We start from the raw sequence: 9,687 nt of genomic DNA on the forward strand, positions 1-9,687 counted from the left end.
AGCGGCTTGGGCTACCTCCGCGGTACCACATGGAGTTTGTCGGTTTGATGTTTTGTTATGGCCTCTTATTTACATTTTGGACGCTTCGTCAACGTTCGCGAAAGTGTTGAATTGAATTTATAAAAATTTACGAAAGTCTGCCATGTCTTTGGCAACTAAAAAATAAAAAATATAGTGATCGCAATAAAAAGGCGGAGGCAAAGGATGCCATTTAAAAGCCATTTCCTCGACACTGTAACCTCTTCGCACGTTTTTTTTCACTTTTTAACCGAAAAGCACAATGCTAAGGCAAACCAACACAGTGTTGCTTCCATGGCGTTACGTTACGCAATTTATGAGGATAAACCGAGAGACCGCCGGCGATGGTAAACAGGGACACTACCTTGCCCCAAGTGATCCTTGAAGAGGTCGTGGATCCGGATCCGTTTCGAACGTTTTCAGGAGCACGATTCCGGTGTAGATCCACGGGTAACATCCGCTTCAGCTTCTCGGCCATCTGAGAGATACATGCATTGGGTGACGGTAACAGGATGCTTCCGGACGTCGAGGCCGTTGATGCTGCGGATCCACTGGAGGCCCAGCTTCCGGTTCAACACGCCAGACCGTTTCAACCGGCAGCGGATGTACTGGACACACATGCATTTCCTCTGCGTGATAGTGTCCTGCGAGGGGAGCGCGCGGGATGCGTGGGAATCAGTGTAGGAGGGTTTACTCGTGTTGTCTACTACTATATATCTACTATCGACGACCCCCCGATTTAGTAACCTCCATAACCGTAAATATTTAAAGAAAGATCTGTGCTTCCGCCAAAGGTTCACGCATTGAGAACTCAAGTGATAGCTATCAACGTAAGTCTGACGTGTTGACAAATGACGCAAAATGCTAAACGTAAACAAATGCGATATGCACTATCAGTGCCAAGCAGAACAAACATGAACCAGAACTCCATCAATTATAAATCCCGGCCGCCCTTAGCAACACAGGACAGTTACACTCCGGGCGAGAAAGTCGTTTCTTACGCGTTTGCAACGACACTTCACGCACTTCGGCATGGACGGGAAGGCCAATTACATCAAAACGGAACTGGTAAAGGAAGTGCTGAGCCAAAATGAATGTTTCCACGGGCTGGAAGTTGTAAGCAGCGAGCTGACCACCCCCAAGCAACTGGATGGTTTCATGTCGGTCATCCATCAGTTGGAACTCGGTGTGCGTAATAAAGCGACCAGGTAAGCGTAAGGCCCCTGTTCCCGTTACACGCTAAGGCACATCCTATCCATTCACTTTCGCAGCGAAACATCTACGGTGCGGCTGCTGGTGAAGGTGATGAAGCGAGACGATCTGTTTCGGAAGCAAAACCTCGGTCACGTGCTGTTCCCGAACGAGATCAACATCTATGCGAACGTGTTGCCGCACTTCGATCGCTTCCTGTCGGAGTCCGGAACGAACCTGCGGGCGTCCGATTGGTGTCCCCGGACTTACCTAAGCGCAGCGGGAAACTTTCCGGGGTACAGCTCCCTGTTCGAGACGTTTCTCGTGATGGAAAATGTGTCGCCCAAGGGGTTCCGGAATGGGCCACGGTTAGACCTGGACGAAGCCCATCTTACGCTGATGGCCGAAGTGATTGCCAAATATCACGGTTGCTCGTACGCGTTGCGTATCCGCGATGGGCCCGCGCTGGACCGGCTCGTGGAGAAGATTATTCCACTTGACTTTCTGCGAAATGGTCAAGTGTTTTTCGAGAGCTACGACGTGATCTTCCGCCTGGCAGCCGAACGCCTGTTCCTGTACGTCGACGGGAACCCACACGAGCTGGACAACGCGCAGTTTACCCGCGACGTGAACGTGCTGCGCACGAAGTACGGTCCCAACCAGTCGCGGCTGATGCAAACATTCCTCGCCCGTGACCCGGTCTACTCGGTGATCCTTCACGGGGATTACAATCGCAACAATGTGCTGTTTCGCTACGACGCCGATCAGCCGGTCGATGTTTTGATGATCGATTTCCAGGAAAATCGCTACGGATCGCCAGCCCTCGACTTGTCGTTCTACATGTACATGAACATGACGCCCGAGCTGCGGGAGCAGTTTTGGGACGAACTGTTGTGCCGTTACCACCGGCAGCTGATGGGTACGCTTTGCGAGATTCTTCACTGCACGGAACAAGACGAACGGGTTGCACCGTATCGGGAGGAACGCTTCCGGCAACACTTTGCCCGCTTCGCGCTGTACGGTGCGATGGTGGCACTAAATTTCATTCCCGTAATGATGAGCGACCAGGAAGAATGTGCGGAGTTTAGTGAACTCTTCGAGCAGGACATTCATAGCGAAGGCCTGCGGCGATGTGCGCTGACCCTGGGTGGAGATGTCGTCAATCGGCGCATTACGGCGGTTATGCGGCACGCTAGCAAAATGGGTTACATGGACAACATTTAACTTTAAGGAGGCACATCGTCCTTTATAAAGGATTTCGTACGATTCGAAATATAAATTAGGTCAAAGTCGATACAAAAAAAGTGGTCAACCTGTGATGAAACGGTATTATTCGAAAAGTATGACACCAAATAGGAAAAGCTCAGTGCGATCGGAGAAAAACAGAATAAATTTACCGTAAAAAGATGATATTAAATAAACACACTTCATACCTTTTATTGTATCGAATTGGAAAGAGAATAAAAAACAACTGCCTACGTTTTGTTGGTCGTCGCATAGCAATAATTCCTCGGCCTCAACATCTCCTTGGGATTGCGAACGATCATTGCTAAACGATCAAATGCACGCGCGAAGATCAGTTGCTCGGCCGCGAACTTACCGTTAGGCAGCATCCCGCATTACGGTAAATGTTCAAAATACATTACCATAGCCTACTTGTTACCCACTTGAATGTTGCTAGTGGACACAATACTGCTTCAAAAAAATAACAATGCGCCTAACATCATAATTGATGCTATCGCCCCTCTATCGGTCATTCAGATCGCATCTAAACAGTAACCCCTTGGGAAAACGGCGGATCTGTGAGCTGGTGTAACGACACCGGCGGCAGGCAGGTGGTGCCCGCGGTGGGTTCAGCGTACGAGCTGCGCCAAACACGCACTAGGACCGGTAGCAATAAAACGCACACCACATCACACGCAATTCTAGATCTCTAGCTTCTGCGGCGGTGCGACGATCGGTATAAAAATGATCGTCTCAGTGGAACCAAGTTTCATTTCTCGTTGCCAACACTCGGCACTTAGTAGCTGCGCTGTTCCGTTCCGCCGCAGGACGTTGCTAGTGATCGGAGTAGTGTGTGTGCAGTGATCAGTGAACAGTGATCATGCTTGTGCTGGTGTTTGTGAGCGTGTTCGCGCTGGTGTACTACATCAACTTCCGGCGCTCCCGGAAAAGACTTTACGAGCTGGCCGACCGTATCCCGGGACCGTTCGATTATCCGCTGATCGGCGGAGCACTGATCGCCCTCGGGAAGAGCCCAGTCGAAATGGTCACGTATCTGATGGAACGAATGCACGATCTTCCGTCACCGCTGCGTACCTGGATCGGTCCCTTTCTGGTGGTGGTGATCGATCGTCCCGAGATGGTGCAGGAGGTACTGAACTCACCGGCCTGCTCCCAAAAGCCGTACATGTACGACTTCTTCCGCCTAAGCAAAGGGCTGTTCGCGGCCCCTGTCGATCTGTGGAAAGTGCACCGCAAACGCCTGAACCCTTCCTTTTCACCGGCGTCTTTGAAAAGCTTCGTACCGACGTTCAACGCTGCGGCGGAACTGACTGCGCGCGATTTAAGCAGTCGCCTCTCGGGTGAATCGTTCGACATTCACGACCTCCTGGCACGGTACACGCTGATCGGTATAGCATCCACTTCCGTCGGAGTGGACCTTAGCCACGAGAGAGAGGAAGTGCTCCACGAGTACAGCAGCAATGCGATCCAGTAAGTGTTTCCATCCGGTTTCCGGTTTGGTCCTTTTTCTAACCCACGGTGCCTCCCTCCCCCCCCGGATTGTAGGATGTTTACGAACTGTTACGAACGCATCTACAAGCCCTGGCTGCATTTGGAGTTCATCTACAAGCTGACGCCCGCCTACCGGGAGGAGCAAGCGCGAATGGCGAAGTTTAAGCAGATGTCCAAACAGGTCAGTACCGGTGTCAGGTCCCTGTCAGGAATCCCTGATTGGCTCATTTGCTCTTTCCCGGACTCGGCTCGTAGTTGATCGAGAAACGCCGGCAGGCAACGGTAGCAAACGGAAGCAAGCAAGACTCGCCGGAACAGGATTCAGCAGCGATGGCGACGAATGACGAGGGCACAGGGTTCGCGGCGGGTAAAAATTTCATTCAACGCCTCGAGGAGCTTCGCACCGATCCGCTGCTGGACATTGATGACGATTGCTTTCAGCAGCACATTGACACACTCATATTTGCCGGAAACGACACTTCGGCCCAAACTTTGGCGAACACGTTTCTCACGATGGGAATGTTTCCGGCAATGCAGGACAAGCTGTACCAGGAGGTGATGAACGTTTGTCCCCGTGGGCCCGTTTCGTACGAGGACCTATCGCGGCTCACCTACATGGAGATGTTTGTGAAGGAAACGCTACGCCATCTGCCGATCACGGGCATGATCGCCCGGGCACCGACCGAAGAGGTGCAGATACAGAACATAACCATTCCGGCCGGGGCCATGATCATGATACCGTTCTTGAAGATGCACCACAACAAGTCCATCTGGGGACCGGCGGTTGAGACGTTCGATCCGGACCACTTCCTCCCGGAGCGCTGTGCCGAGCGGCATCCGTACGCGTTCATCCCTTTCAGTCAGGGACCCCGCAACTGCATTGGGGTGAAGTTTGCCTGGCTCTCGATGAAAATCTTACTCTGCCACGTGCTACGCGAATACCGTGTGGCGACGGACTTTCGGCTAAACGATCTGATCGTCTCACCGTCGTTGGTGATGAAGCTCAACAAGAAGCACATGGTGCGGTTAGCGCGGCGGCAAACGAGTGGCGTGGACCCGAGTGTTCCCAATGGGTGTCCTTGACACCCCTCCAGCCCGTTACCTCTACAGCAATACAGCAATATTGATTTGCAAAAACCCCAAACGTGTACATAGATATATTGCACCAGCATCGGGTAAGTAGGTAGGTAATAAACCGTTTGTGCCACTAATAACCCTTGAACTGGTGGAGGATTCCTATGGTCCGTACGCTGCCGTCCGACTACTGGCACTTAAGCACGGGGTAGCTGATCGCTCATTACACACAATTGACTCCCTGGCGTACTAATCAAACGACGAAGATGCAAAGCCGATAGGAACGGCTCGGCACGGGGTGTGTGAACGCTTCCGCGTTTAATTGCAATTGAAGACGCGATGCTAATTATTCGCGGTGGAGTGTGAAAAGCGGCCTCAAACATGACAGGCGATAAAACGATCGTCGAACCACTTTGCCGACACGCCGGGATTGCTAACGGTACCACCACCGGTATGGCGTGTCGGCACTCTCTAGATCATTTGTAGACTAGAGCATGCCGGCGGCGCAAGGCCCCCCCCGCCCCAGGGTGGCAATAGCTTTACAGTCGGTCGCACGCCAGCGGCGCTTCAATCAAGCGTGTCCCAACGAACCGGTTTGTCGGTCACTATGCGTAGGATGCAGTATTTGCACGTAATTCCCGAACAATTGCGCACACGATGCAGATATTCGACTGTTCGTTGCTTCTCTCTCCGTCGCCTTTGCAAGGACTTCAAGGTCAGACGCGTGAAATGTCCATTTCACGGAAGCAATAAAACTACAACTTTATGCTTTTACTTGCCCCGGGACGCATACGTTTGAACTCGAATCGATTGAAAAAGCGGTTTACTAACACAACACTACAAACGGACGGTCTCGCGGATATGACTACGAAGTGACTGTCAACCCTTTCGGTCAGGCTACTTGCCTTTCTTGCCCTTTTTCGGTGCCTTCTGGGGCTTCTGCTTCTTCTTGCGCTTAAACTGGCCCAATCCCTTCCTAACCATCGTGCCCCTCCACCAAGCCTGTATTTTGATGGCCGACCGTAACTGCTTGTTGGCCAGCGCCAGTTGCTGCTCACGTTCTTTCATAAACTCCGCACAGATCTTCAGGTCTTTTTCGCGGTGCTTGAACAGAATGGTCATCTCCTCGAACTGGACTTTCAAGTTGACAATCTTATCCTTGTGCTCGGCGATCTGCGCATCGAGGGCTCGGATCTCGCGCTGATACTTGTCGGCCCAGAACGCTATCTTGTCGCTGATCTGATCGATGCAGTAATTTATGTACACTAAGAAGGGAAAGTGTCAGAGATAAATTTCACGTCCAAACGACCAACGGCTGCGACCTACGTACCATCAATTTCACTCTTCAACCGAAGCTCCCGGTCGATGTTATCCTTCGTCTGTTTCGCGCACGTAACCAGCTCACTCTCCTTGCTCTGTATGATGATGCGCGCCTGTTCGTGCCGCGTGCGTTCCCACTGGTGGACCAGTTTGGTCTTCACCTCGTTCTCGATCCGGGCATCTTTCACTTTCGCTTCCAAGTCGAATATTTCGTCGTCCAGGTGTTTGAGCACATTTTTGCACTCCCGATTCACGCCTTCCAGCTGCGTCTGTAGCGTTTTGAGCTTCTTATCGTTCAAAATGCTGTCCCGAATCAGCACCACCTCTTCCTGCTCGCTCTGTATATCGTTGTCCATGAATGTCTGCAGCGTCTCGAACGTGCCGAACTCGGCCATTTCCGAGTGCGTGTCGGACAACAGTTTACGCAGATTGGATCTGAAACAATGGCCACTGGCTAAGCACAACCCAACGGCCCATTCAAACCACTAACTTACATATCGTTGTGCAGTTTAACTAAAATCATCCTCCCTATCGCTACATCGACGACCATATTCTCGCTGAGTAGCTGGTTCTTGTACGACGGATCGAATCGCACGTGCATCGGTGGCTTGCGGACGATCGGGGCGCCCGTTTTATCGCCGTCACGATTGATCACAATCAGCTTGTACGTGGCTTCCTCGATGATGATGTTGATCATAGCGCTTTCCATCTCATTAAACATAGCCTTTGGCCCCGGCTGGCTACTCGATTCCGCGGTCGATGCTATGAGGCAGGCAGCAGAGTTTTTACAAACGGCCAGAGAGAAAATGTACAGAAGGAAGCGACTTACCGCGTGTAGTAGTATCACTGACATCTTCGCTTTCGGATGATTCCGTCGAGTGAAACTTGGGCATAGAAAGATCGCACATTCCTCCCTAACAAACTTATATTATGCAGTGTATTTTATCGCACCCTTGCCTCGGTACAGGGCCAAACGGGACTAACCTAACTAGCTTCCTAGCAACGGAAACATTACCGAAATGCATGCGCAACAGAGCCACCGAAATCAGAACAAACGAACGTCACGTTTTAAGGCGCTTGCGGTCAATTTCATCATCCGCACCCGATTCGGATGCAGCCGAACTGGCCTCTTCCTCTGCTAGAACGTCTGGAAATAAGCAATTTAATGAATTCAAAATACAAAACTGTTGTGGTATTTTTTTACCATCGGATTCTGCTTTGCGCGCGCCAAGTAAATCTTCCTGAACGAACGTTGTCATGAGGTCGTTGGTCGACTGCTTGATCGTTTTGAGGCTGACGATCAAATCGCTCATCTTGTTGCCTGGCACCTTTTCCCTGATGGTTTGCGTCGATCCTTTGCGTGTTATTTCAGCGACAATTTCGGCCATCGTCCTGCCGGGAACGCAATCTTTCGGGACGGATACGAATAGAGGATTGTAAACAAACGCTTGGTGACCGGTTGTTGTGCAAAACGTCACTGCGAACTCCCAAGGTGTGTGGAACAACGCGAGACGTCAAAGGCATTTATCAACCTTGGCATCGTCAACTATCAACATTGGGAAATAAATAAAATGAGCAGAGGCTGTTTTCAGTTAAGTGGTTGTACTTTTGCATTTTCGGCATTGAAGACAGTATGAAGGAGCAGGACCTGTACGACCAGTGTGTGGTGTGTTTAAACCGTGCGAAACCGTGCGAAAACCGTGCTGCGTTGGTCTCCTGCAATGCGATGTTCTCGATCGACGGCGTCAACGTGAGCTGCGCGGCAATGTACGCCAACCTAATTGAATTGACGGTAATACTGGGACCAAGCGTAATTCTCCCGAGCAAATAATTCATCTTCACGTTATCCGATTTTTCAACATGGCAGGAGATCAACTTAACAGACCTAGAAGAGGAGCGTTTGAAAATTTGTTTAGCATGTCTACCAGAGCTGCACAACTGCTACATGTTCAAGAAACGCGTTATTCAGTCGTTCGAAAGCCTGATACGGGCTATCCAGGAACAAAAAGCTCATACAGAGCTAATTGTGGAGCTAGTTGACGGTGTGGTTGATCTAGCAAGCGAGGAACAGTGTAAAAAATCCCAAGGCGACGTCACCGACGATACGAACGAAGAACATTTAATGGCAGAATACATCGACGATTATGACAACGCGGAAAACGAGGAAAACATTCGCATAATCGAAGTGTTATCAGAACCCGAGTCAGTAGAAACAGGATATGTACCGTCGCAGGATGCCGAAACGCCAGAAAATGCTGCTTGTTTGACGACAGGACAGCAATCATCAGACAAGTGTCCACACTGTGCGGAGATTCTACCCTCTTCGACCACGATTATGCAGCACTTTATGAACAACCACTGCGTCACCGACCCATCCCAGGGGCCAACGTGCGAGATATGTACCCGTAACTTTCAGAATCTCAAAACGCTGCGCCAGCATCTACGGGTTCACCTCGACCAGAAACGGTTCGTTTGTCGGCACTGCTGCAAATCGTTCTTCTATCGGCACCACATGCTAACGCACGAAGTAACGCACAGCGACGACCGTTCGTTCTCCTGTGACCAGTGCCCGAAATCGTTTGCGACCAAAAATCGTTTGAATTGGCACAAAAAGATGCACGAGCCGTATGCTGCATTCCAGTGTGACGAGTGTCCGAAGCGGTTCAGAGTGAACCATCGTTTAACGCTTCACAAATGCGTCAAACACAATGCAGCAACGGCCAACTTTGAGCCGGTCAAGTGTGAGAAATGTGGCAAAGAACTTTTCTCACGACCGGCCGTCTCGTACCACGCGCGATCAAAGTGTCACGACGACGGATTATCGAAACAGTACCGCTGCATTGTTTGTCGCATTTCTTTCCCGGCACTTGCAACGTTGTTGCAACATCTGAAGGACGAGCATAACGAGCAGACCGTTCCCGGGTCATGGAAGCATCAGGAACACAGTCGCCCTTTCCAGTGTGATATTTGCAGTCAGCGATTCTCTCAAAAAATAGTTCTAAGGCGCCACAAACTAATGTAGGAGAATTTTGCTTTACACGGTAGGCATTTTACGCATCTTACCCTTTTCTATCACCGCCTTCATTCACAGACACAAGGGAATAAAACCGTTCGAATGCGAGCACTGCCACCGACGCTTCACGCAGAACGGAACTCTGAAAACGCACCTTCGGACTCATACCGACGACCGACCGTTTCGTTGTAAAATCTGCGGACAGCATTTCCGGTCTGCTGGCTCGCTAATGGCACACAAGAGGAAGCACTGCAACAAGAACAGCACGGAGAGAGTGGAGTCCCCATGAACGAACGCATCCTTGAACGGTTCCCATGAATAAATCGGACACGGGA

At 50.8% G+C, this 9,687-nt stretch overlaps 4 protein-coding genes across 4 annotated transcripts; 3 read left to right on the plus strand and 1 right to left on the minus strand.

Annotated features, from left to right (window-relative positions):
• The first annotated feature begins 1,028 nt into the window (after positions 1-1,028).
• On the plus strand, positions 1,029-2,634 carry LOC131209791 (uncharacterized). Its single transcript, XM_058202930.1, has 2 exons — positions 1,029-1,226; positions 1,290-2,634. Exons 1-2 carry the CDS (start codon positions 1,051-1,053, stop codon positions 2,431-2,433), a joined length of 1,320 nt encoding a protein of 439 aa, XP_058058913.1. The 5' UTR covers positions 1,029-1,050; the 3' UTR covers positions 2,434-2,634.
• A 679-nt stretch (positions 2,635-3,313) lies between these two features.
• LOC131207137 (cytochrome P450 4C1-like) lies at positions 3,314-5,028 on the plus strand. Its single transcript, XM_058199745.1, has 4 exons — positions 3,314-3,621; positions 3,730-3,924; positions 4,000-4,126; positions 4,201-5,028. Exons 1-4 carry the CDS (start codon positions 3,314-3,316, stop codon positions 5,026-5,028), a joined length of 1,458 nt encoding a protein of 485 aa, XP_058055728.1.
• Positions 5,029-5,916: 888 nt separating this feature from the next.
• LOC131210964 (dynein regulatory complex protein 9) lies at positions 5,917-7,248 on the minus strand. The gene is made up of 4 exons (XM_058204297.1): positions 7,169-7,248; positions 6,834-7,101; positions 6,350-6,774; positions 5,917-6,284 (listed from the first exon to the last, which is right to left on the minus strand). The coding sequence occupies exons 1-4, from the start codon at positions 7,245-7,247 to the stop codon at positions 5,917-5,919; spliced, it is 1,140 nt and encodes a 379-aa protein (XP_058060280.1). The 5' UTR covers position 7,248.
• A 652-nt stretch (positions 7,249-7,900) lies between these two features.
• LOC131212032 (zinc finger imprinted 3-like) lies at positions 7,901-9,680 on the plus strand. Its single transcript, XM_058205751.1, has 3 exons — positions 7,901-8,131; positions 8,207-9,357; positions 9,431-9,680. Exons 1-3 carry the CDS (start codon positions 7,973-7,975, stop codon positions 9,639-9,641), a joined length of 1,521 nt encoding a protein of 506 aa, XP_058061734.1. The 5' UTR covers positions 7,901-7,972; the 3' UTR covers positions 9,642-9,680.
• Positions 9,681-9,687: the final 7 nt, after the last annotated feature.

The sequence above is a fragment of the Anopheles bellator genome, chromosome 2 (assembly GCF_943735745.2).
Source record: "Anopheles bellator chromosome 2, idAnoBellAS_SP24_06.2, whole genome shotgun sequence".
NCBI lineage: Eukaryota > Metazoa > Arthropoda > Insecta > Diptera > Culicidae > Anopheles > Anopheles bellator.

What these genes read in the sequence shown, in the direction of transcription:
- LOC131212032 (XM_058205751.1), top strand. Translation starts at nt 7,973, where the DNA reads ATGAAGGAGCAGGACCTGTACGACCAGTGTGTGGTGTGTTTAAACCGT. An exon ending in CCAACCTAATTGAATTGACG is followed by an intron (nt 8,132 to 8,206) that starts GTAATACTGGGA and finishes TCAACATGGCAG; the next exon opens with GAGATCAACTTAACAGACCT. An exon ending in CTAAGGCGCCACAAACTAAT is followed by an intron (nt 9,358 to 9,430) that starts GTAGGAGAATTT and finishes CTTCATTCACAG; the next exon opens with ACACAAGGGAATAAAACCGT.
- LOC131207137 (XM_058199745.1), top strand. Translation starts at nt 3,314, where the DNA reads ATGCTTGTGCTGGTGTTTGTGAGCGTGTTCGCGCTGGTGTACTACATC. An exon ending in TGCTCCCAAAAGCCGTACAT is followed by an intron (nt 3,622 to 3,729) that starts GTACGACTTCTT and finishes GTCTTTGAAAAG; the next exon opens with CTTCGTACCGACGTTCAACG. An exon ending in TTAAGCAGATGTCCAAACAG is followed by an intron (nt 4,127 to 4,200) that starts GTCAGTACCGGT and finishes CTCGGCTCGTAG; the next exon opens with TTGATCGAGAAACGCCGGCA.
- LOC131209791 (XM_058202930.1), top strand. Translation starts at nt 1,051, where the DNA reads ATGGACGGGAAGGCCAATTACATCAAAACGGAACTGGTAAAGGAAGTG. An exon ending in GTGCGTAATAAAGCGACCAG is followed by an intron (nt 1,227 to 1,289) that starts GTAAGCGTAAGG and finishes TCACTTTCGCAG; the next exon opens with CGAAACATCTACGGTGCGGC.
- LOC131210964 (XM_058204297.1), bottom strand. Translation starts at nt 7,247, where the DNA reads ATGTGCGATCTTTCTATGCCCAAGTTTCACTCGACGGAATCATCCGAA. An exon ending in CAGTGATACTACTACACGCG is followed by an intron (nt 7,102 to 7,168) that starts GTAAGTCGCTTC and finishes CCTGCCTCATAG; the next exon opens with CATCGACCGCGGAATCGAGT. An exon ending in GTTAAACTGCACAACGATAT is followed by an intron (nt 6,775 to 6,833) that starts GTAAGTTAGTGG and finishes CCATTGTTTCAG; the next exon opens with ATCCAATCTGCGTAAACTGT.